A 27,074-nucleotide genomic window follows, 5' to 3' on the forward strand; every position below is an offset into this window, starting at 1 on the left:
GTTGCGGGGGGTGCTGGAGCCTATCTCAGCTGCATTCGGGCAGAAGGCGTGGTACACCCTGGACAAGTGGCCACCTCATCGCTGGGCCAACACAGATAGACAGACAACATTCACACTCACATTCACACACTAGGGCCAATTTTAGTGTTGCCAATCAACCTATCCCCAGGTGCATGTTTTTGGAGGTGGGAGGAAGCTGGAGTACCCGGAGGGAACCCACACAGTCACGGGGAGAACATGCAAACTCCCCACAAAAAGATCCCGAGCCTGTGATTGAACTCAGGACTACTCAGGCTCTTTGTATTGTGAGGAACATGCACTAACCCCTCTTCCACCGTGTTGCAGGGTCTGCGGTGCAGTGAAAGGAAATAACAGCACACAGGAAGTCGAAACAAACCAAGCAGTGGAACAAAATTAGACACAGAACACAAAATGTCTGTAACAAAAAACAGAATAGTTGTGAAGGATTGTGACAATAGTCGAGTATGCTATGCTATGATAATTGTATAGTAAAGTGTTTCTTAACCATAGGGCCGAGACACATTCAAATCAAATCAAATCGAACTTTATTCATATAGCATTTTTCTTACACAGGGAAATGGCAACACAAAGTGCTTCACACATAAAAAAAAAAAAAAGGAGGGAGGGAGGAAATACAAACACATGCACACACAGCACTATTGACAATAACAAACATGGCATGGCAATAAGGATTGAGGTAATATTGTTGGGCTGCCAAAAAAATATCTATTTCACAGCTGTGGTCCGTATGTGCCGCAGCTGTACTTAATTGTGATACACTTTTCACTACGTGTGGCAGTAATGACAACATCAAACAAACAGAACGTTTTGAGCTAAAGTCATAGAGGAGTTTCTTGAATGCAAAGATTCTGACTTAAGTGGTGAAGTTGTATTTTCATTTCCACTTTAATTTTATTGACAGTTTATTTAGGAAATATGTATATATTATTATTCATTATTCATTATTTCTCATTCATGTATTTTAGCACTGCACAAGGTAAAATGTATGGACATTTATTTATCATCAATTTTTATGAGTCCCTTCTTTTGCAGACTATTTGAGTCATATGTATTTTTGTAATCAGCCTGACCTAAATCTTAATAGACATTTCTTGGGGATTAACACATGGTTTCATATCATTTGACAAGGTTTATCCTGTTGAACTGTAAGTTGGTTAGATTTAATTATTGAAAATGATTAAAATCAAGAGTAAGATGACTAATTTGGTGAAAGGGCCCCAGGCTCCTGTGTTGTAGGAAAGTTTGGCCCCTGGCCTATTTATGCTATAGTGAGGCATAGTACTGTTTGTGTATCTATATTTTTTGTATACAATTTGGACACTTTGGATATTACATACAGTAATTATTATTTCCGAGACTATGTAGGATGACTACAGTCCTTTGTCCTCCTGTTTTTTTAGAACTACAGTGAGCTGATTCCCGGTACCACTGTGGGAACGCTGTCCAATGACTCTGGCAATGTCATTCAGCTCATATTGAAGGCCTACGCTGTGAGTGTTATTACACGCATCAAGACACACAATGTGGTGAGACGGTGTTGTTGACACACACCAGTTGTGTGTGAATCACATTCAAACAGTATGTCTCTGCCCTCGGTAGAACTTCCATAGTGGTACACATGGTCATGACACATGCAGGAAGTAAAAATGGAGGATTTAAATTGGGAGTCTGAATACTTTTGACGCATACATTTTCTTCTCTTACTTTCTTGTCTTCATTCCCGCAGAAAATCCGCTCCAAGGTAGAGCTGGAGCTTTTGGGCGTCCCGGAGGAGCTGTCGCTCTCTTTTAACGCCACATGTTTAAATGGAGAAGTCATCCCAGGCCTCAAGTCTTGCTCGGGACTCAAGATCGGAGACACGGTCAGTGCAGGCAAATCTCCAGAAAATGTATTCTTCTACCATCTGTCAACTTTTGGGAATCTATGCAGTGTAGCTCCATTCCAGCTTGTAGACATCTTGCCTCGCAAGCCTTAGAAAGCAGAATTCAATACAGATGTATAAAGAAAATGCATATCTCTGTTATTCCCTTGCAAAAATAACCATGTTCCTGGTATCTATGTGTAATCTGTACTTCTCCCCAGTTTGTTGTTTCTTCCTGTTTTTTGTCCTTCCATCCTTTTTTTAACCATTTTTCCCCCAGCTTTTTTGGCTTTGTCTTTCTTCACTCCAGGTGACATATTTTGGCCCTCGCGCACATTTCTTTCTCTGGGCCTCATTTTCTCCTTATATGGTCGTCCATGCACACGCCGTCACTGCCCACTTTTGGACTTCCACCAGTTTTAGATGTAATGCCGAATGAATGATTGGTCTCATGCATTCCCCATGTAATGATAAGATGTTTCTCCTTAGTAATATGTAGTGTAGTATGGTGGAACTCGTCGAACATAGGATAGTGTGATGTAGTTTGGTATGGTATTTTATAGTGTGTGGGACAGTAAAGTAGTGTAGTTTAGTGTAGAATGTGGTATGGTATGTTAGGGTTTTGTTGTCTAGTGTAGTGTAGTATAGCATTGTGTAGTATAGGATAGTACAGTATGGTACAGTTACTTTATGGTATAGTACGATTTAGTAATGAGTAGTGTATTGGTGTATGGCATCATATGCTATTCTTTACTATTGGTATTGTGATCTAGTACAGTGGTTCTCAAATGGGGGTACACGTACTCCTGGGGTACTTGAAGGTATGCCAAGGGGTATGAATGAACTTTTGCACGATATTCACATTTTTTGAGTTTCACCTGTAGTATAGGAGGATGCAAATAGCCTAGCATAGTGTAGTATGATATAGTTTGGTACAATAGTTTATCATATGGTATGGTGTTGTACGGCAAAATACAATATGGTATAGTTTGGTGAAATGTACTATTGTATGATATCCCATGCTATAACATTATAATCTGGTATAGTGTTGCATAATATGGTGAACAGTGTAACAATCTGTCACTTACTTTCTGATAGTTTTTCGTGTTTTGTACTTTATTTCCTGTTCAGTGCTCTTATTTTGTTATACTTCCTGTTTACTCCGCTGAGCACTGTTTTTGTCACACTCGCCGTTGATTGGCAGCGGTCCTCAGCTGCTGTCAATCAACATTGGTCTATTTATGTTTCACTCGAGCACTCCTCAGTGCTCGAAGTTAAAACTATGTTGGGAACATCTCCATGCAAGACTGCTTTCTGTTTATATCTTTTACTTTGATGAAATTAAAATCATCTTACCTGCTTTCTGCTCTCCTGGATTCTTGCATACTTGAGGTCACACAACTGCAGCCATGCGAAGTCCTAACATACAGTAGTATAACATGGTGTAGTGTTGTATGGTATGATACATACAGTACTGTAAAGCTCTATGCTGTGGTATTGTAGTTTATTACAGTATAGTGTAGTACAGTACAGTCAGTGTTGCCAACATGACTTTAAAAAAGTAAACTGAATACCAATAACTCCTTTAAAAAGTAACTGAGTTACTATACTGATTACTTTGTTTGAAAAGTAACTAAAGTATATTACAAGTGTTGTGATCCGATTCCCGGATCACATCTTTTGTCTATATTTGAGTCCTTGTTTGTGTTTTGATTATTAATTTTAGACTCTTCCTGTTCTGAGTTTTGCATTTCCTGTTTTATCTCATTGCCATGGTTTCTCATTTGTTCCACCTGCTATGTTTTTCGACGCACACCTGTCGGCAATTGTTTACTTTAGTATTTAAGACTGTTTTCTACCTCAGTTCGGTCTTGGCTCATGGGTTTGCTACGCGCAACTGTCACGTTTGGTTTTCTCTGCTTTGTCGGTTCTGTGCTAAGTTACGCCTTAGCTTCTGTGCGCTTGACACGCGCTTCTGTGACACTTACTTGGACTCTAGTGCTAGCTATTAGCTTTAGCTTTTCGTGCGCTCCGGCACTCCTTTACTTTGCTGTTTGTATAAGTGTTCTTTTATTTTTGTATATTAAATCCGATTCTTACCAGCAATCCTGCCTGTCTGGTCCCACTGCATCCTGAGGTGATATCTCCGCGCATCACAATGCGTTTTGAATGTGACAGTATGAGCCAAGCAAACCCATGAGCCATGACCGAACTGAGGTAGAAAACAGTCTTAAATACTAAAGTAAACAATTGGCGTCAGGTGTGCGTCGAAAAACATAGCAGGTGAAACAAATGAGAAACCATGGCAATGAGATAAAACAGGAAGTGCAAAACTCAGAACAGGAAGAGTCTAAAATTAATAATCAAAACACAAACAAGGACTCAAATATAGACAAAAGATGTGATCCGGGAATCGGATCACAACAACAAGTTACTTTATTAATTAACTTTTGTCAACAAACCTTGATATTGTTATCTTTAGCTGACAAAATGTCAAAATAATGATTGTGTTTCTAGCAAGAAGACCATGTCGTATAGTACAGTGGAGGACTGAATGGTGCAAATAGTCTACTATGATATGGTACAGTATTTTATGGCGTGGTATTGAAAATTAAATGAGATATTGCATAATGTTGTAGAGTACGGTTTCTTAACCTTTTTGACCCTGGGGCTTAACCTTTCCCACTCAAATAGTAACACTGAATTAGTTATCTTACTCTTGCTTTTAATCATATTCAATATTTATATCTAACTTACTTACAGTTTAACAGAATAATGATTGTCAAATGATATGAATCTATAAACCATGAAACCACAATAACTTACTTACTGCCCTTTATGCCTCTTGGCATGTCGGGCAGCAACAAAGGTCCTCCACTCCTGTCAATTTTGGATTGTTTTCTGGATATTTCCCCAAGTTGTATCCCTATTTTTCACGTCTTCTCCCACAGTGCAAAGCCAGGTGGTCTTGGGTCCTCCTCTCTTTCTTCTACCTTCGGGTCACAAGTGTAGGGTTGTTTTTGGGATGCTGTCTATCTCTCTCCTCAAAAAACATGCCCAATTCAGTTCCAGCGCCTTTTTGTCATGATGCTGTCCATGTTATCTTGCTGGTATTTTTCCAATAGATCCCTCCACCCATCCATTTTCTACCGATTGTCCATTTTAGGGTGGCGGGGGGTGCTGGAGCCTATCTTAGCTGCATCCGGGCAGGGTACACCATAAACAAGTTTCCACCTCATCGCAGGGCCAACACAGATAGACAGACAACATTCAATAGAACTTGGTTGAATATTTTATTGGGCCACAAAATCCTACAGATTCTTCTTAGGCTTTTAGTGTGGAAGACCGACTGGTTGATTTTGGACCAAAACCGTAGTGTTTCGCCTGAAGGAAGACCACATTTCCCATGAGGACCAGTGCATGGCGTCGTAAATCGCCAGAAACCACTGTAACGATTTGTTCTGAGTGATCTTTCCACAGTAGGAACCTTACATATTTTACTCAAACTTTATATTTGTGGTTTGTAATCATTGCATTGTTTTTTTCTTTATACAGTACTTTTGAGTTTGTTGCGCGACTGGTAGTGTCGGTGTGAAACTGCAAACTATCAAGCTGGTGGCTATTTATTGCTACCACACACATTTCTGATAGCTAACATCAGCATTATCTTTTTGATTTGAGCTTTGAAAGATACTTACTAGTAAAGCAGGAAAAGAGCCAAAGCAGCATCGGTCTGAAATCCCTCCTCATACTGTATTTGAGCTCACGCCAGCTCAAATACTTTTCTGTCCTTTTTTCCGAGTCCCCTCTCTTTTTATTTTGTTGTCTCCTAAGACAAAACTTTGTTGGTTTGTTTTTTTGGGGGGATTTTTTTTTGCAGCTCCTGCGATGCTAGCTGTAATTGCACATAAATGTTCGCATCAACCTCCTGTGATGATCGGTCACTTCACTTCTGGTTGAGTTTCCTTGGTTGGTGTTTGTTTCCTTTTGGCGCTCTTATTTTTATTCCCCTTCCTGCATGTCTGGCTGAGCGCTCGTTTCCCCTCACCTGTCCCTGATTGGCAGCCTGGCACATCTGGTTGCTATTTCTGCCTTCCTTGCCTGTTGGTCAGATCTCGAGAAATAAATATGTCAAGGACCTTCTACTACATGCATGACTGCTCCTCCTTTGTTAAATACAATAAAGACTCTTACCGGCACATCATTCTCCGGTTTTCTGCATCTTGGGGTTCAACTACCGCAGCCATGCGAGTTCCTGACCAAATTGTTGTACAAAGGGGTTGAGAAGTGATGTTTTTGCTTGTACTTTTGAGTGTGCGACACTAGTGCTAAGTCATAGGCAAAATCGAGGTATTCTAATGTTGAAAAGGAAGCGTGTCCATCTCGTTCCTCTTCTTTGTTCTTTTGTGGTGCGACGCATTTGAAGAGCAGCGTAGACATCACACAGACTTGCCTGACGACTGTCTTCACCTAAAATTGGCGTAGAGCTCGTAATGAGGTGTATTATATGTTGTGGTATCCTGTACATCCTTAGAATTTTCCTTAGCCTTTCTCGGTGTATGGCTGTATGCTATCAAAAGCCTTCCCAAAGTCCTCAAAATTGATGTATACCTGCTAAATGCAGTGGTTGATTTCACCACAACCAGTGTGTGTGACAATCATTGGTACTTTAACTTTTATTGCCATTCGGTGCAGTGCTCTATAACAGTGGTTCTTAACCTTGTTGGAGGTACCGAACCCCACCAGTTTCATATGCGCATTCACTGAACCCTTCTTTAGTGAAAAACATAAAATAAAATGTTTCAAATTCAAGACAAAGTTATGTTTTTTTTTCACTGGTGCACAAAATGAACCGTGCATGAAGATCCATCCCTCCATCCATTTCCTACCGCTTATTCCCTTTCGGGGTCGCGGGGGGCGCTGGCGCCTATCTCAGCTACAATCGGGCGGAAGGCGGGGTACACCCTGGACAAGTCGCCACCTCATCGCAGGGCCAACACAGATAGACAGACAACATTCACACTCACATTCACACACTAGGGCCAATTTTTAGTGTTGCCAATCAACCTATCCCCAGGTGCATGTCTTTGGAAGTGGGAGGAAGCCGGAGTACCCGGAGGGAACCCACGCATTCACGGGGAGAACATGCAAACTCCGCACAGAAAGATCCCGAGCCTGGATTTGAACCCAGGACTGCAGGACCTTCGTATTGTGAGGCAGACGCACTAACCCCTCTTCCACCGTGAAGCCCTGCATGAAGATCACTTTGTTCAAAGAACAAAACCAACACATAGCATGAACTCACAACAAATTACACACTTGCAAATCAGATGGAAAATTAGAGGGAACATTGTTTGGTTGTATCCATAATACGCCGACAGGGAGAAGTTTTTATTTACACGATGAGTCGGGTGTGTCTTGACCTCCGCGGTGGAGGTTCCGCCGAACCCCTGAGGCCGACTCACCGAACCCAGGTTAAGAACCACTTCTCTATAATGTTACCAAGGTCAAATATCTGGTCAATGCATCCCCTTCCTCAGCAAAATCATTTTATTTTTGAAGCTTTTCATTTACCGCTTTGTAGGGACCGTTGTCCAATAATTTTTGCCATGATTTTGCATGGTATTGACGGGAGTGTAATACCGCTCCAATTGTTGCAGTCTGTGAGGTTGCCCTTCTCTGGAATCTTTATATGACTCCTTCTGACCAGTCATTGTGGATTTCTTTTTTGTTCCAGACACCTTAGAAGAGTGGTTGGAATACTTTAGAAGCAAGGTCAGGGTTTGCCTTGAACAATTCTGCATTCAGGTTATTTTGGCCAGGGGTGTTAATGATTGGGACAATTTCTTCCTTGTTGGTGGTTCAGAGTCAATTTCCAAGTCTTTTTCTGCAATTTGAGATATTACCCAGTAGGCACTAAACGATACATACATGTCTTTTAAACCCGACTTTGAAACAGCGTTGCAAAATAGTATGTATTAACGTTCATCCACGTTGTTGGTTGGAAACTTATCAAACTTCAATGGTCAAATCAACGTCACAACCTGACTCTAAATAAACATCATCAATAAGCATGTTTTTCCAACATTGTATTTGTGTTGTCAAATATTGGATGGAAAATGACCAAACTTCAATGGTCAATTCAACGTCAGAATCCAACATGGATGAAACGGCGTCAAAAAGCTCTTAGGATTTTGATAAGCGTTGCTTGTACTGTTACACCAAGTATACAAGTATATTTGTTGGCAACAGGGAGGTGCACAGGCAGTCGACTACCAATTAGAACGATCCAGAACAGAAGGATGGACCCAGGTGGAACTAAATAAAACTAATTAATGAGAATCAGGTGTGCTGGCAGGACATGGGACAGAAAGTAAAGGTGCTTCAAAACACATAAACCAAACAGGAAATACTGACAAAGCAAGAGCACCTGGAGAGGAAGTGTTTCAAACACACAGGAAGTAGAAATTAGAAATAAGAGCACTGGACAAGAATTAAAACGCGAAACACAGGAAAACACAAACATGACCAAACTGTCACTAACAATTCTGACAAACGCATGTTGTTGCAACGCTAAGTTTGAAGTGCTCAACGACCCAAATTCAACAAGTTTTCAATGTTGTTTCGATGTCTTGTGCCCGCTGGGCAGGTTCTGATCTGGGTGCTGGTTTGTCCACAACCTCTTTAAAGTGCTCCACCCAGCAAGCTTCTTGTTGTGCTTCAGTTATCAAAAGCTGTCCCTTTTTGTTTATAATAGGGGTCTCAGTTGTTAAAGTTAAAGTACCAATGATTGTCACACGCACACTAGGTGTGGTGAAATTTGTCCTCTGCATTTGACCCATCCTCTTGATCACCCCCTGGGAGGTGAGGGGAGCGGTGGGCAGCAGCGGTGCCATGCCGAGGAATCATTTTTGGTGATTTAACCCCCAATTCCAGCCCTTGATGGTGAGTGCCAAGCAGGGACGTAATGGGTCCCATTTTTATAGTTTTTGGTATGACTCGGCCGGCGTTTGAACTCACAACCTACCGATCTCAGGGCGCACACTCTAACTTTGGCGGTGTTTGCCACAAACCACTTTTGTAATTTTGTAAATGTTCTTCTTTCACCCTTATCACCCTCTGCTTGATTAGCTAAATCAGTGGTTCTCAACCTTTTTTCAGTGATGTACCCCCTGTGAACATTTTTTTAATTTAAGTACCTCCTAATCAGAGCAAAGCATTTTTGGTTGGAAAAAAAGAGATAAAGAAGTAAAATACAGCACTATGTCATCAGTTTCGGATTTATTAAATTGTATAACAGTGCAAAATATTGCTCATTTGTTGTGGTCTTTGTTGAACTATTTGGAAAAAAAGGTATAAAAATAACTAAAAACTTGTTGAAAAATAATCAAGAGATTCAGTTAAAAATAAAGATTTCTACACATAAAAGTAATCATCAACTTAAAGTGCCCTCTTTGGGGATTGTAATAGATATCCATCTGGATTCATGAATTTAATTCCAAACATTTCTTCCCAAAAAAATAAATCTTTAACATCAATATTTATGGAAGTGAAGTGAATTATATTTATATAGCGCTTTTTCTCTAGTGTCTCAAAGCGCTTTACAAAGTGAAACCCAATATCTAATTTTTATATACAAACCAGTGTGGGTGGCACTGGGAGCAGGTGGGTAAAGTGTCTTGCCCAAGGACACAACGGCAGTGACTGGGATGGCGGAAGCGGGAATCGAACCTGCAACCCTCAAGTTGCTGGCATGGCCACTCTACCAACCGAGCTATACCGGCCCAAACATGTCCACAAAAAATCTAGCTGTCAACACTAAATATTGCATTGTTGCATTTCTTTTCACAGTTTATGAACTTACATTCATATTTTGTTGAAGTATTTTTCAATAAATATATTTATAAAGGATTTTTGAATTGTTGCTATTTTTAGAATATTTAAAAAAAAAAATCTCACATACCCCTTGGCATACCTTCAAGTACCCCATTTGAGATCCACTGAGCTGGATCTTTTCTTTTTTTTAAAAACGAGAAAAGCTACTCATAAAAACTGATGAAAAATAAATGTACATACAATAACGCATTGCTAAAATAAATACATTGTAACTAAATTAATTATAATGTGTTTTTTTTTTATAAACTGTCAACATTTAAGTGCAACTGAAAATACAGCTTCACCACTTAAGGCATATTTTTTTAATTCCAGACATCCATCTGTTTGTTTAATATTGGCCTTACTGCCACAAGTGGTGGAGGCTCTGGATGCTGTGGGGCTGTCTTGGTTGACAAGACTTTGCAGCATCGCGTGGACATCGGGGGCGGTACCTCTGGATTGGCAGACCGGGGTGGTGGTTCCTCTCTTTAAGAAGGGGGACCGGAGGGTGTGTTCCAACTATCGTGGGATCACACTCCTCAGCCTTCCCGGTAAGGTTTATTCAGGTGTACTGGAGAGGAGGCTACGCCGGATAGTCGAACCTCGGATTCAGGAGGAACCGTGTGGTTTTCGTCCTGGTCGTGGAACTGTGGACCAGCTCTATACTCTCGGCAGGGTTCTTGAGGGTGCATGGGAGTTTTCCCAACCAGTCTACATGTGCTTTGTGGACTTGGAGAAGGCATTCGACCGTGTCCCTCGGGAAGTCCTGTGGGGAGTGCTCAGAGAGTATGGGGTATCGGACTGTCTTATTGTGGCGGTCCGTTCCCTGTACGATCAGTGTCAGAGCTTGGTCCGCATTGCCGGCAGTAAGTCGGACACGTTTCCAGTGAGGGTTGGACTCCGCCAAGGCTGTCCTTCGTCACCGATTCTGTTCATAACTTTTATGGACAGAATTTCTAGGCGCAGTCAAGGCGTTGAGGGGTTCCGGTTTGGTAACTGCAGGATTAGGTCTCTGCTTTTTGCAGATGATGTGGTCCTGATGGCTTCATCTGACCGGGATCTTCAGCTCTCGCTGGATCGGTTCGCAGCCGAGTGTGAAGCGACCGGAATGAGAATCAGCACCTCCAAGTCCGAGTCCATGGTTCTCGCCCGGAAAAGGGTGGAGTGCCATCTCCGGGTTGGGGAGGAGACCCTGCCCCAAGTGGAGGAGTTCAAGTACCTAGGAGTCTTGTTCACGAGTGAGGGAAGAGTGGATCGTGAGATCGACAGGCGGATCGGTGCGGCGTCTTCAGTAATGCGGACGTTGTACCGATCCGTTGTGGTGAAGAAGGAGCTGAGCCGGAAGGCAAAGCTCTCAATTTACCGGTCGATCTACGTTCCCATCCTCACCTATGGTCATGAGCTTTGGGTCATGACCGAAAGGATAAGATCACGGGTACAAGCGGCCGAAATGAGTTTCCTCCGCCGTGTGGCGGGGCTCTCCCTTAGAGATAGGGTGAGAAGCTCAGCCATCCGGGAGGGACTCAAAGTAAAGCCGCTGCTCCTTCACATCGAGAGGAGCCAGATGAGGTGGTTCGGGCATCTGGTCAGGATGCCACCCGAACGCCTCCCTAGGGAGGTGTTTAGGGCACGTCCAACCGGTAGGAGGCCACGGGGAAGACCCAGGACACGTTGGGAAGACTATGTCTCCCGGCTGGCCTGGGAACGCCTCGGGATCCCCCGGGAAGAGCTAGACAAAGTGGCTGGGGAGAGGGAAGTCTGGGTTTCCCTGCTTAGGCTGTTGCCCCCGCGACCCGACCTCGGATAAGCGGAAGATGATGGATGGATGGATGGATGCGGCCCATATAGGGACCGCAGCTGAGAAACAGATGTTTTTGAAGGCCCTTTAAGTTAACACTATGGTTAAGAAACACTGTCATAGAGTATAGTACGGTGTTCTATGCTATAGTACTGTTATCATCTTTCAACCACATGTTCGTTCGCCCAGGTGTCTTTCAGTGTGGAGGCCCGAGCTCGAGCCTGCCCCAAACAGAAGAAGAAGACCTTCATCATCAAGCCGGTGGGTTTCAAGGACTCCCTCTCCATCACTGTCACCTTCGAGTGCGACTGCAAGTGCCAGAACAAAGCACAGCCCTTCAGCCCCAAGTGTCACCAGGGCAACGGCACCTTCGAGTGCGGTATCTGCATGTGCCACCCGGGCCGCTTGGGACCGCACTGCGAGTGTGCCGAGGGCGACTACGGCCCCGCGGAGCAGGACCGCTGCACAGAGCCCGGGGACGGGTCCAGGGGTATCTGCAACGGGCGCGGGGACTGCGTGTGCGGTCAGTGCGTGTGCCACAGCAGTGACTTTGGAAAAGTGTGGGGGAAGATGTGCGAGTGCGATGACTTCAACTGTCTTCGTGACAAGGGGGAACTCTGCTCTGGTAAGTCCATTTCCCGTTATGTGTCCCAGAATACCACTAAAAAACTGTTTGTCACTCCCTTGCAATAACCTCTTAAAGCTGCATATTGATAACACAATGTGTGCTATTACTTTAGGTAATCAAACACTTTTAAGTGTTTTTGTAGAATTCAGAAAAGTTAAACATAACTTTTACTAAGTTGGATGTAGACCAGGGCGATATGGCCTAAAAAGAAATCCCCAATTGTTTTTCCAAAAATTTGATTTGCGATTTTTCCAATTTATTTTCCTTACTTTTTAAAGCACCTCTTGAATCCACATGACAAAGATAATTTAAAACAGATTTTTCTTTTATTTGATCAGAAACTAGTATATTGAAATTACACTGCTTATTACTCTTAGCAACATTCTATTTTGAATAATGTTGTTCATTGTAGACTAAAAATAAATTGTACTTTTTATGGAATCATTTTCAAATAACTAAATCAAGAGTCTTAAATAAAATACTTATTTTAACAAATGTAACATTACACATCGCATGCAAATAAACAAATATATCCAACATTGAGATTAATAGTGAAAACTTAAAATGTATGTCCTGATTAGAATGCATTTGTACAAAACACAAAACCCATCCATCCATCCATTTTCTACCGCTTATTCCCTTTCGGGGTCGCGGGGGGCGCTGGCGCCTATCTCAGCTACAATCGGGCGGAAGGCAGGGTACACCCTGGACAAGTCGCCACCTCATCGCAGGGCCAACACAGATAGACAGACAACATTCACACTCACATTCACACACTAGGGCCAATTTAGTGTTGCCAATCAACCTATCCCCAGGTGCATGTCTTTGGAAGTGGGAGGAAGCCGGAGTACCCGGAGGGAACCCACGCATTCACGGGGAGAACATGCAAACTCCACACAGAAAGATCCCGAGCCTGGATTTGAACCCAGGACTGCAGGAACTTCGTATTGTGAGGCAGACGCACTAACCCCTCTGCCACCGTGAAGCCAAAAAAAAACACAAAACCAGTGAAGATTATTATTTACGTGTTAATATTTGAGTGGGCAGGGGCTCCTCTGTAAGTGGAAAAGTTGGGCCCCGAGGTCAAAACGGTTAATAACCCCTGTGATACATGCCATCTTTAAGTTGGACAGTTTATATGTACAAAACCCAAAACCAGTGAAGTTGGCACGTTGTGTAAATCGTAAATAAAAACAGAAAACAACGATTTGCATATCCTTTTCAACTTATATTTAATTGAATAGACTGCAAAGACAAGATACTTAACATTCAAACTAGTAAACGTTGTTATTTTTTGCAAATATTAGCTCATTTGAAATTTGATGCCTGCAACATGTTTCAAAAATGGTGGCACAAGTGGCAAAAAAGACTGAGAAAGTTGAGGAATGCTCATCAAACACTTATTTGGAACATCACATAGGTGAACAGGCTAATTGGGAACAGGTATGTGCCATGATTTGGTATAAAAGCAGCTTCCATGAAATGCTCAGTTATTCACAGACAAGGATGGAGCAAGGATCACCACTTTTGTGAACAAATGCGTAAGCAAATCATCAAACAGATTAAGAACAAAATTTCTCAACGAGCTATTGCAAGGAATTTAGGGATTTCACCATCTACGGTCCATAATATCATCAAAAGGTTCAGAGAATCTGGAGAAATCCCTGCACGTAAGTGCCGATGCATTGACCTTCAATCCCTCATCAAAAAGCGACATCAGTGTGTAAAAGATATCACCACATGGGCTCGGGAACACTTCAGAAAACCACTGTCAGTAACTACAGTGTGTCGCTACATTTGTAAGTGCAAGTTAAAACCCTACTATGCAAAGCAAAAGCCATTTATCAACAACACCCAGAAACGCTGCCTGCTTTGCTGGGCCCGAGCACATCTAAGATGGACTGATGCAAAGTGGAAAAGTGTTCTGTGGTCTGACGAGTCCTCATTTCAAATTGTTTTTGGAATCTCTGGATGTTGTGTCTTCAGGACCAAAGAGGAAAAGTATCATCAGGACTGTTATAGGTGTGAAGTTCAAAAGCCAGCATCTGTGATGGTGCGGGGGTGTATTAATACCCAAGGCATGGGTAACTTATACCTCCGGCAAGGTACCATTAATGCTGAAAGGTACATACAGGTTTTGGTGCAACATATGTCGCCATCCAAACAACGTCTTTTTCATGGACGCCCCTGCTTATTTCAGCAACACAATGCCAAGCCACATTCTGCACATGTTACAACATCGTGACTTCATAGTAAAAGAGTGCGCCTACTAGGTTAGGCCAGCAGAGAAGACCTTTGCCACGAAACATTCACCAATCAGATTGTGTTGATGTCATGCCTATGCTGCTCACAGTCACTGGGGGGCATATCAATTAATCAATTAAAGTTTATGTATATAGCCCTTAATCACAAGTGTCTCAAAAGGCTGCACAAGCCACAACAACATCCTCCGCTCAAATCCCACATACCGGCTTGGCTTCTTTGATATTCTGCGATGCAATTAGCAGCAATGTAGAACGGAGTTCACTCATCTAATCCGTGTATTAGCTCTGTAACAGCTGCTCTCAAAACAGCGATTTCTACCGTAATGTTTTTCATGTTCTTACTTGGTTCTAATTTGTATTTGAAGACAGCAAATATTGTTACATTCCTAGTGATGTGTTTCAGTGCAGATGCACACACATGCGCGTTTGCATTACGACTGAGCTGGCAGCCCCTCTTTACCGCGTAGTGACTTGCCACGCACCTCATCTGGGAAGAATTACACCCGAAAACAATTCTCTTCAGCACACCGCACACACTCCAGTCACAATAAACATATGGATGGGTGTTTAACATTGAGTATTTAAATGCACATCTTGAATTTTGAGCTCAAATGTATCGGTTAAAAGGTTTAACTTCACAAAAAGGAGACATAAAGTAAAAAAAACAAAAAACATTATGTAAACCAAGTGCATGAGTAAGCTAACCTGGGATTTATTCATTCGGTGCAAAAAACAAGTCAAAGCCTTGAGGTTGAACACCCGTTTTGTATTGTTGGTCTTGCATAAAACCATAATTTACTGTGGTTCAAGGATAAAAATATGTTGCGTAAAAAGAAGTTGAAAACAATTACAAAAACTACTCCAAAAAGTGGAACGACTGAAAACCGTCTTTAAAGAAAAAGTGCACTTTTTTTTATTTCATTCAGCCCATAATCCACAATCCTTTCGTGGGACTAGAACACACGTTACTTTATTATAAAACATCTGTAGTAGTACGAGGCGGCTATCAAAGCAGGTAATGGGGATACCATTTATTCCGCCTATAAAGTTCTTTAAAAAAAAATCTAAAACCTCCATCAATAGAAGCATTTAAGTCTCATCTTAAAACTCATCTGTATACTCTAGCCTTTAAATAGACCTCCTTTTTAGACCAGTTGATCTGCCGCTTCTTTTCTTTCTTCTATGTCCCCCCCTCCCTTGTGGAGGGGGTCCGGTCCGATGACCATGGATGAAGTACTGACTGTCCAGAGTCGAGACCCAGGATGGACCGCTCGTCGGGACCCAGGATGGACCGCTCGCCTGTATCGGTTGGGGACATCTCTACGCTGCTGATCCGCTTGAGATGGTTTCCTGTGGACGGGACTCTCACTGCTGTCTTGGAGCCACTATGGATTGAACTTTCACAGTATCATGTTAGACCCGCTCGACATCCATTGCTTTCGGTCCCCTAGAGGGGGGGGGTTGCCCACATCTGAGGTCCTCTCCAAGGTTTCTCATAGTCAGCATTGTCGCTGGCGTCCCACTGAATGTGAATTCTCCCTGCCCACTGGGTGTGAGTTTTCCTTGCCCTTTTGTGGGTTCTTCCGAGGATGTTGTAGTCGTAATGATTTGTGCAGTCCTTTGAGACATTTGTGATTTGGGGCTATATAAATAAACATTGATTGATTGATTGATCAATGTTTTATACTAGAGATGTCCGATACTGGCTTTTTTGCCGATATCCAATATTCCGATATTGTCCAACTCTTAATTATAGATGTTGATGTCAACAGTCGTGGAATTAACACATTATTATGCCTCATTTTGTTGTGATACCCCGCTGGATGCATTAAACAATGTAACAAGGTTTTCCAAAATAAATCAACTCTAGTTACGGAAAAAAATGCCAACATGGCACTGCCATATTTATTATTGAAGCCAGAGAGTGCATTATTTTTTTTAACATGCCTCAAAACAGCAGCTTGGAATTTGGGACATGCTCTCCTTGAGAGAGCATGAGGAGGTTGAGGTGGGCGGCGTTGGGGGAGTGGTAGGGGTAGCAGGGGGTGTATATTGTAGCATCCTGGAAGAGTTAGTGCTGCAAGGGGTTCTGGGAATTTGTTCTGTTGTGTTTATGTTGTTACGGTGCGGATGTTATCCTAAAATGTGTTTGTCATTCTTATTTGGTGTGGGTTCACAGTGAGGCGCAAATTTGTAACAGTGTTAAAGTTGTTTTTACGGCCACCCTCAGTGTGACCCGTATGGCTGATGACCAAGTATGCGTTGCATTCACTAGTGTGTGTGAAAAGCCGTAGATATTATGTGACTGGACGGGCACGCAAAGGCAGTGCCCTTTAAGGTTTATTGGCGCTCTGTACTTCTCCCTACGTCCGTGTATACAGCGGTGTTTTAAAAAGTCGTAAATGTTACTTTTTTAAACCGATACCGATAATTTTGAAACCAATACCTGTAATTTCCGATATTACATTTTAAAGCATTTATCGGCCGATAATATCGGCAGTATGATATTATCAGACATCTCTATTTTATATACATGCTGTAAATAAATTACATTATTGATAACATATATTTTTTGGGTCATTTAAAGGATTACGATAACTTACTTCCTGGGCTCATAGATTTCAAAAAGCGCTTAACAAAGGCTATTTCCATCAACAATAACAACATAGAGAGCACTTTCTTCTACCACGAATGACAGACTTTGTGGGAGCCCTGGAGCGTTATCATGTAGCACTTTTGCTAAACGTTTCAAATAAGAACATAAAACTGTGACTTTCAATGTCCGCTCTAACTGGAATGCTGACTCATTGGATGGTTGTATCTTTCAGCACTTGTTCTCTCCTTGAGCTGCTAGGTTCCGAATAATCCTCATTCCTCAGATAAATTATGCTTCTTATGGATGTTGTCGTCGGCTCTTATGCTGCGTTCCATTTATTGATAGACAAATTGAGAGCTATTTAGTATCAAGTTAGTAGTGTGTGGATTTTGAAATTCATGATTTATAATATAGCATACATTTTTCCTAACTGAAATACAATACAGAAGCAGTTAAAGCTTCTTTTTTAATGCAACCAACATTATTAGCACCTCAAGCTACCTCGCAACTAGTAGCTGGCTACTCGCTAGGGGTTGAAGGAGTAGTGTGAGCCAGGTGATATGTCACAATGCCAGAAAAGTAGTTCCTTGGTGTTAGCTCTTACAGTAAAATGGTCACCATACTGTAGCTTGGTTAATGTGCAGTCTAGGTAAATAAAGCATTGTTGGTGGATTTTCATTGTTTTAGAGGGCTTTATAAGCGGAATAGATAAATCCCATTATCTGCAGTGTTAGCCGCCTCTTACTAGCAGTTTTTTCACTAATTAGAATGCACAGAAAAGGGAAAAACATGTGTGTTATTGTCCCACATGGGGATTGTGGATGATGGGCAAAATTAAAAAATATATACTTTAATAGTAATCAAGTGTAAAACAAAGTTAACCTCTGTCATAGGGTAAAACAATACGTTCAATATTCCGTATCTTTTCATCAATTTTTTTTATGTCATTCACTCATTAGATAAAGATAACTGACACAATACTTGCAGTGTTCAGATTTTGAGGCATTTTAATACAATAGACTCAGTGTTTCAGTCTAGTATTTTAAGTGTAAAAAAAGTAATAAGCACTTAATATTTATTATAACCTAAAACAAAGATGTAGGAACAATTAAACACTAATTCTCAACTTTAATGATAAAGTTGTATTGCGACTTTTTTTTTTTCACCGTTTGATGTTAAGTGTCAAATAAAGTTATGCTTTATTGCAAAATGTACAAAACAGGTGCTTGTTTGCTTACTTATTTAACTGTTTTGATAGGTAGTTATTATATAATAGGAGATTGGCATATATGCCTTCACTCCTTTCCTTTGGGTCCAATTTGGGCCTATTGACTGGCATTATAATGACAAAATTTTGATATATTGTACAAAACCCAAAATCAGTGAAGTTGGCCCATTGTGTAAATCGTAAATAAAAACAGAATACAATGCTTTGGAAATCCTTTTCAACCCATATTCAATTGAATAGACTGCAAATCCAAGATACAATGTTCAATTGAATATAAGTTGAAAAGGATTTCCAAAGCATTGTATTCTGTTTTTATTTACGAATTACACAACGTGCCAACTTCACTGGTGTTGGGTTTTGTAATATTAATTATAATATGATAAATGCATACCTTCAAAACAATTGAAAATTTATTTTTAGCTGTGATCAGACTCAAACTTTGTATATTTTGTGTCCATCCATTTGGTAAAAACGGTGTTTTTTATGAAAAAGTTGTATTTAAAAAATAAAATTAAAAAAAAGTTTTAGAATGGTAAAAAGTGTAAAAAAAAATAATTTATGGGACGTCACTTCTATAGGAATATTTTTCATTTGGTACAAGTGTCACGAAAAACGAAACAGCAAAACACGCATGTAGAGTTAATCCTTTTAGCGACATAAACTTAATTGTGCAAAGTTAATCTATACTAACTGCGATGAAGCTCTCGCTATCCTGTGCCCTTCTTCACCACATTTCAGCATATCACTGAAATGCTTATCTGCATTCCCCAAAGCCTCCATAATGTAGCAGCGTATTCCCCGTTTGACACGCTAACATGCAAATACCTTTCTGCTTACTCGTCTCGGCCTGGCGTGCTGTCATGAAGCTAAAAATAAACCCATGTTCTGTGCAAACAGAAGTGGCCAAAGCAGGAGATTTCTGGAAATGTCCCTGCCTTAAAACTCTGGAAAAGGTTTTTCACAACAACCGCGAAACTGCGTTCGAATGGTGGTCATTAGTTATTGTTGTTATATAGGGTGTTGTTATGGTGACAGTGGCTTCCACTGTTTTTTTTGCACCGTCACTGTCTTGTCTGCATGCAGTTGACCTAACACCAGAGATACTATTTTTGAAGTGTTTTGGATTGCACACATACAAAAAAATGTAATTGTAGCCTTTGGTAATATTGCGATAGTATTATGAGATATGCTGGCAAGGAAGGGATAAAAGTTGCACTTTTAAGATACTGAACATTACTATATCTCAGTATTTTCTTTTTGAGAAATATTTATTTAGGTATTTTGCCATTCTTTGATTATGTATTTTTATGTATGTTATATGTTTTTTACAAACTTGCCCGTCCGTCATTTATTGGCCATTGTTTCTCTAAAATGATTCGTATTAATAATATTCTACAAAAATGTTGTTTTGTATATTATGAAATGTAATATTTTTTGACAGTTTTTATGTGATTTATTTGTGCGCCTACAATTAATTTTAACACATCATCAGACAATAATACCAGGATACATTGGATCTTCATGCAAAACGTATATATTTTAAATAACAGCTTATTACATTTTTATGTTTATATATTTTTATTTTAGCTATCTGTAAAAATATTATATTAAGCAAATGAAACATTGCCAGTAGTTTGCCCAAAGCGAAATATCGAAAGTCAATATTTTTTAAATAATATAGATGAATAAACATGAACAACAAACCATTGTATTAAATTATGTATTGTACTGTAATAAATGACATTGTGTTTAATACGTTGTATTCATTTAGTTGAAAGGAGATATTGACTCAAACTAATTTAGTTAAATTCCACAAAAAAAATGTTGTGATTTATATTTTTGCGTGTAACTAGCAAAATATTAGTTGGTTAATCGGGGAAATGTCTAGCCAACATGAGGATGCCTGGTGGCAAACGTTTTTAACACATTTCCAGATGTCATTACATGCCGCTGATTTGTGATTCTCATGAGTGCAGAACACAGGTTACAATTCTGTAACACTTTTTTACATTTTTACATAGTCTTTTTTTTATTGTTAATTGTTCTTTGCATATTATTAGGATTCTTATACTAATTATTGTTAGATTTTTTTTTATCCTTTTTTTTATCCTGCGGAATTTTAATGGCTATTTTTTACAATTTGAACTATGTTAATAGATAGTTTTTATTCCTACACAATTCTATATCCATATACAATGTATAAAATTGTTGCAAATTATTTTTAAATAATGTTTGGGATTTATCTTTCTTCATAAAAAGGACATTGCAATCAGTTTAATTTACCAACTGTATCACTTATGTAGCCATAAAATGATAAATGAATCCATTTTGAGGTATTGTTTACATTTTTGTCACTTGGAGGATATCATCATGGTCGTCTACAACTCATCTACTTCTATCGTCCTCCATGCAGGCCACGGCGTCTGCAACTGCGGCTTCTGCCAGTGCGCTCCCGACTGGCAGGGGGAGAACTGCAACTGCTCCACACGAACCGACACCTGCATGTCCCACCTGGGCCTGCTGTGCAGTGGGAGGGGCCAGTGTGTGTGCGGAGCCTGCGAGTGCACCCAGCCCGGGGCCTACGGGGCCACCTGTGACAAATGCCCCACCTGCCCTGACGCATGCACCATGAAAAAGTGGGCAAGATGTCCAATTTGGGCATCTAGGAATTTCAGCTAATGGTTTGCGTTTTTATTCCCCTTTGACAGGGAGTGTGTGGAGTGTAAGCATTTCAAAAGAGGCAAGCTGTTTGAAGACAACACCTGCGCTCGCATCTGCAAGGACGACATTGTGCTTGTGGATGAATTAGGTGAGGCACCTGGATGATAAAATCTACTTTTTTCGTGACATGTGTTGACATTCTTTGCTGAAACAGTAATAGACTTAGTATGCCAGCAGCTTACTCTGCCCGCAGGTGGCCTGAATGTTAATTACATGTACATTATGGAGGCCAGTCAACTGTCATATATAAAAGGTGCCATACGTGTACTATTTATCAACATTCTAATACGTTTTAGAGGTCCCACAAAAGTGAATTCTAGCCTTGATGCTGGAATCTAGTCAGTGTAGAAGTGCTTCTAATAAGCCCTTCTGTTGTGTGTGTCTGTAGCTTTAATGCTAATGAGCTGAGTATACAAAACCCAAAACCAGTGAAGTTGGCACGTTGTGTAATTCGTAAATAAAAAACAGAATACAATGATTTGCAAATTCTTTTCAACTTATATTCAATTGAATACACTGCAAAGACAATATATGTAATGTTCAAACTGAGAAGAAGTTTCCAAAAACAATTTGAAATGTGGACTCGTCAGACCACAGAACACTTTCCCAAATTGCATCAGTCCCTCTTAGATGAGCTTGGGCCCAGCAAAGCCGGTGGCGTTTCTGGGTGTTGTTGATAAATGGCTTTGGCTATGCATAGTAGAGTTTTAACTTGTATTTACAGATGTAGCGACCAACTGTAGTTACTGACAGTGGTTTTCTGAAATGTTCCTGAGCCCATGTGGTGATATCCTTTACACACTGATGTCAGTTTTTCATGCTGTACCGCCCGAGGGATCGAAGGTCATGGGCATTCAATGTTGATTTTCAGCCTTGCTGCTTATGTGCAGTGATTTCTGCAAATTCTCTGAACCTTTTGATGATATTACGGACCGTAGATGGTGAAATCCCTAAATTCCTTGCAATAGCTGGTTGAGAAATGTTGTTCTTAAACAATTTGCTCAGGCATTTTTGGACCAAGTAGTGACCCTCGCCCCATCCTTGTTTGTAAATGACTGAGCATTTCATGGAAGCTGCTTTTGTACCCAATCATGGCACCGACTTGTTCCCAATTAGCATGTTCACCTGTGGGATTTTCCAAATAAGTGTCTGATGAGCATTCCTCAACTTTCTCAGTCTTTTTTTGCCCTTTTTGCCAGCTTTTTTGAAACATGTTGGAGGCATCAAATTCCAAATGAGCTAATATCTGCAAAAAATACTTTGAACGTTAAGAATCTTGTCTTTGCAATCTATTGAATTGAATGTAGATTGAATAGGATTTGTAAATCATTGTATTCTCTTTTTATTTACATTTTACACAACCTGCCAACTTCACTGGTTTTGGGGTTTGTACATATACACTGTCCAACTTAATAGATGGCATGTATCAGAAGGGTTTTTAACCGTTTTGACCTCAGGGCGCAACTTTTCCACTACAGAGGAGCAGCTGGCCCACTCAAATATTAACACATAATTAATAATCTTACTCTTAATATTAATTGTATTCAATAGTTATATCTAACCATGATAATAATCACAAAGCTTATTATCATGATTTAGGTCAGGCTGATTAAAAAAATAAGTGTTGGAACATACCACATAAGAAGGGACTCATGAGGGAAAATACATTTACATACAATAAAATGAATATATTCTAAGTGAATTAATAATAAATAATAATGTTAAATATGTTTCTTAAATAAACTGTCAATAAAATTCAAATGAAAACACAGCTTCACCAATTTAGTCATAATTTTTGTGCTTAAGAAACTTCCAAATGACTTTACCTACGGACTTCTTTTGTTTGGCTGATATTACCATTACTGCCACAAGTGGCGGAAATGTGTAATACAACTAAGTACTGGTGCGGCCCATAAGGACCACAGCTGAGAGACAGATATTTTTGGCGGGACTCTAGGGGGCGCTTGCGGCCCATCAATGTAATGTTTAAAAAACACTGATATATCACATACAAACCTGTAACAGCGTAGCGTTAGCGACACTAGCATAGCTATGTTAGTCACAATGCTAACATTACGCTTACATTATAAGGGCAACGTCATGCTGGGTTACCCTATTCGCTGAAAAGAAACCAGATCAAACGTACAGCTGTGGCTGGAATGACGAATAGTTGGCCGAGCTTTATTTTAAGATGTGTAGCGAAGCCTGCTTGGACAAAGTGTAGGTGCGTATAAACAGGGTTGGCTGTTTTAGCTCGTTTAAAACCTGAAAATTCAAAGTGGGCAATTTTCTCTTGAGCAATGGATCAAACGAGTTTGGGACATCATTTTCTTTTTTACCTTTGCTGCTCATGAACCGACTCTAGGGCAGGGGTCGGCAACCTAAAATGTTGAAAGAGCCATATTAGACCAAAAAAAATAAAGAAATAAAATCTGTCTGGAGCCGCAAATAATTATGTCTTATATAAGTGTTATAATGAAAGAAACACATGATCTAAGTGTCTATATTAGCTACATTAGCCTACTACCAAAGGCTGACGCAAATTATCATTGACAAAAATGTTGTATATTAATTTTTATTCTACACATTTTTGCAACATTGGAAATCTTTAGTAAAATGGAGGCTTCTCAGAGGGTGCGATAACTCCTGGACATGACTGTCTTAGAATGGCCAAAGGTATAGAAACGGCAGGCTGTCTTCTTCTAATGGATTAATTACAATCTTTGCAAGCTGGGTAACGTTTGCTGTTATGTCTGGAACAACATGGCACGCTAACAACTATGAGAAATACAGCCAATATTACATACAGATAATGTGTCATTAAACATGTAAATATAAATTAAACACACAGAGGACAAAGTAAAGGAAATTAAATGAGCTCAAATATACCTACAAACTCTCATGACCCACGACTTAGATCATGTCATGTTCTGTTTTTGTTCTGTTTCTATATTCACATCCTGTTATTAGACGTCCTTAGTTCCTGGTGGCACTTCCTGTTTTGTTCCGTTGTCATAGTTAGCGTCACCTGCCTTCTCTTCTGTTTGTCACGCGCACCTGATTTGTGAATATCCCCTTATTTGTTTGACATTCGCTCTCAGACTCATATTTGCTTCCATGCAACAGGTGACATTGCTCTTCCCGCATTGTGGTAATTACTTTTGTGTACTTTAGCTTCCACGCTATTCTGTTGTTTGTCCCTAGCTCATGCTAGCACTTTCTGTTGGTTTTGTTTGTAGTGCCTTCGTGCAAGTGTTTTTGTTCCTAGTCTGGTTTTGTAGTTATAAATAAATCATCATCCCTACCTTCACGCTGTGTTCCATCTCGCTGCACCCACGAGAGAACGCAACCAAACCACGATGCCAGCTAACCGTCACACAAACGAGGCATAATGATGCAATATGTACATACAGCTAGCCTAAATAGCATGTTAGCATTGATTAGCTGGCAGTCACGGATTGATCAAATATGCCCGGTAAGCACTCAACAAAGCTCACCTTTGTGCATTCACGCACAGCATAAAACGTTTGGTGGACAAAATAGGACAAAGAAGTAGTGGCATAAAACTTGTCTTTTTGTGGCAGCATCCGAAAAAGTTATACATGTAAACAAACTATGATGAGTTTAAGGATCGTTAGTAGGACAAAACGGTGCTTGCCAAATACTCTCATTAGTGAAACATGTTTAATATAAACAGTGGGATTTATAACAATTAGGAAGGTTTGTGTCACGTTTGTTTTCCTACAGAAAATACCATCCATCCATCCATCATCTTCCGCTTATCCAAGGTCGGGTCGCGGGGGCAGCAGCCTAAGCAGGGAAGCCCAGACTTCCCTATCTCCAGCCACTTCGTCTGGCGTTCCCAGGCCAGCCGGGAGACATAGTCTTCCCAACGTGTCCTGGGTCTTCCCCGTGGCCTCCTACCAGCTGGACGTTCCCTAAACACATTCCTAGGGAGGCTTTCGGGTGGCATCCTGACCAGATGCCAGAACCACCTCATCTGGCTCCTCTCGATGTGGAGGAGCAACGGCTTTACTTTGAGCTCCTCCCGGATGGCAGAGCTTCTCACCCTATCTCTAAGGGAGAGCCCCGCCACCCGGCGGAGGAAACTCATTTCGGCCGCTTGTACCCGTGATCTTATCCTTTCGGTCATGACCCAAAGCTCATGACCATAGGTGAGGATGGGAACGTAGCTCGACCGGTAAATTGAGAGCTTTGCCTTCCGGCTCAGCTCCTTCTTCACCACAACGGATCGATACAACGTCCGCATTACTTAAGACACCGCACCGATCCGCCTGTCGATCTCACGATCCACTCTTCCCCCACTCGTGAACAAGACTCCTAGGTACTTGAACTCCTCCACTTGGGGCAGGGTCTCCTCCCCAACCCGGAGATGGCACTCCACCCTTTTCCGGGCGAGAACCATGGACTCGGACTTGGAGGTGCTGATTCTCATTCCGGTCGCTTCACACTCGGCTGCGAACCGATCCAGTGAGAGCTGAAGATCCTGGTCAGATGAAGCCTACATCATCTGCAAAAAGCAGAGACCCAATCCCGTGGCCACCAAACCGGATCCCCTCAACGCCTTGGCTGCGCCTAGAAATTCTGTCCATAAAAGTTATGAACAGAATCGGTGACAAAGGACAGCCTTGGCGGAATCTAACCCTCACTGGAAACGTGTCCGACTTACAGAAAATACATTAAAAAAAAAAGAAATGTTTTCTTCATCTTTTTCCATTTTCACACATCTCTGAAAGAAGTCCAGGGAGCCACTAGGGCGGCGCTAAAGAGCTGCATGTGGCTTTAGAGCCGTGGGTTGCTGACCCCCACTCTAGGGACACATATTACTGTGAGAGTGTCAATAAAAAGTCAATTTTGTACCATTTCATTCAACTTTACTCTCCAGACTTCTTCCCGACCATCCCTGTAAGTGTTTGTTCGAATGCTGTCACCGCCCTTTGTTGGTTGAATAATAAACGTGTAGCCCGTCCAAGCAAACAAAATATGTAATTAACATTACGATTCTCTGCCCAGTGTTCCACGATACAAACGCCGTTAACTGCACTTACAAGGACGAGGACGACTGCCTGGAGCGCTTCCAGTACTACGAGGACGCCAGCGGCAAGTCCATCTTGTTTGTCGTCAAGGAGCCAGGTAACAAAAATGTACACATTCTTCTGAAAGCCAGTTATGAAGTCTATTTTTATGAAGGAAAAAAAAACAAAATTGTCCACAGGATAGATCAGACCTGGGAAAATTAAGGACCAGGGGCCGCACGTGGCCCGTTAAGCTTTTCAATCCGGCCCACTGGACATTCCAAAATCATTTTTCTGGACCTTTATCATCAAAACTGTAGCCGCCATTATGATGTGTTGTGATGTTTTTTTAAATGACCGTAAGTCTTGAACTATACAAAGTATTTCAATGGTTGGAATCTGCACTTTTGCATGATAGACTAGTTACTATGGCAGCTCAGACGAGGCACCAAGCAGTGTGGGCGGGGAGCGTTTCCACAGAGTGTTTCCAGAGCGGCCAGGAAGGAGATTTTTACAAGAAAATGCTAAAGCTTAGCGATATATCAGATATATCAGATCGTAGGTGGGGTTTTTATTTACCCCTTGCTTTCATATTTCGCTATTTTTGTTGCATTTTTGTTGCGTTTCGCTTGATTTTAAAATATGTCAATCAAACGTTTATATGTTGTCAATATTCAGTGTTATATCGTTCATAGTCATTATTATATAACATATCATGTTAGACCCGCTCGACATCCATTGCTTTGCGTTCGGTCTCCCCTTGGGGGGGGGGGCACATATGCGGTCCTCTCCAAGGTTTCTCATAGTCCCTGTCACCGACGTCCCACTTGGGTGAGTTTTTCCTTGCCCTTATGTCATACTTGCCAACCTTGAGACCTCCGATTTCGGAAGGTGGGGGAAGGGGGGCGTGGTCTGGGGTTGGGTGAGGGGCGTGGTTGGGGGCGTGGTTAAGAGGGGAGGAGTATATATTTACAGCTATCCATCCATCCATTTACTACCGCTTATTCCCTTTGGGGTAGCGGGGG

At 41.2% G+C, this 27,074-nt stretch overlaps 1 protein-coding gene across 5 annotated transcripts in view; it reads left to right on the forward strand.

Moving 5' to 3' along the window:
• Positions 1 to 27,074, forward strand: part of LOC133558337 (integrin beta-3-like) — a 92,090-nt gene that overhangs the window by 56,443 nt on the left and 8,573 nt on the right. For all 5 annotated transcript variants that reach the window (XM_061909633.1, XM_061909630.1, XM_061909631.1 and 2 more), the window contains 6 exons: positions 1,443 to 1,532; positions 1,769 to 1,903; positions 11,766 to 12,201; positions 20,706 to 20,928; positions 21,001 to 21,101; positions 26,048 to 26,167. In XM_061909633.1, coding sequence (XP_061765617.1) covers positions 1,443 to 1,532; positions 1,769 to 1,903; positions 11,766 to 12,201; positions 20,706 to 20,928; positions 21,001 to 21,101; positions 26,048 to 26,167 — 1,105 coding nt within the window. The remainder of the gene's footprint in view (positions 1 to 1,442; positions 1,533 to 1,768; positions 1,904 to 11,765; positions 12,202 to 20,705; positions 20,929 to 21,000; positions 21,102 to 26,047; positions 26,168 to 27,074) is intronic.

The sequence above is a fragment of the Nerophis ophidion genome, linkage group LG08, assembly GCF_033978795.1.
Source record: "Nerophis ophidion isolate RoL-2023_Sa linkage group LG08, RoL_Noph_v1.0, whole genome shotgun sequence".
Classification (NCBI taxonomy): Eukaryota; Metazoa; Chordata; class Actinopteri; order Syngnathiformes; family Syngnathidae; genus Nerophis; species Nerophis ophidion.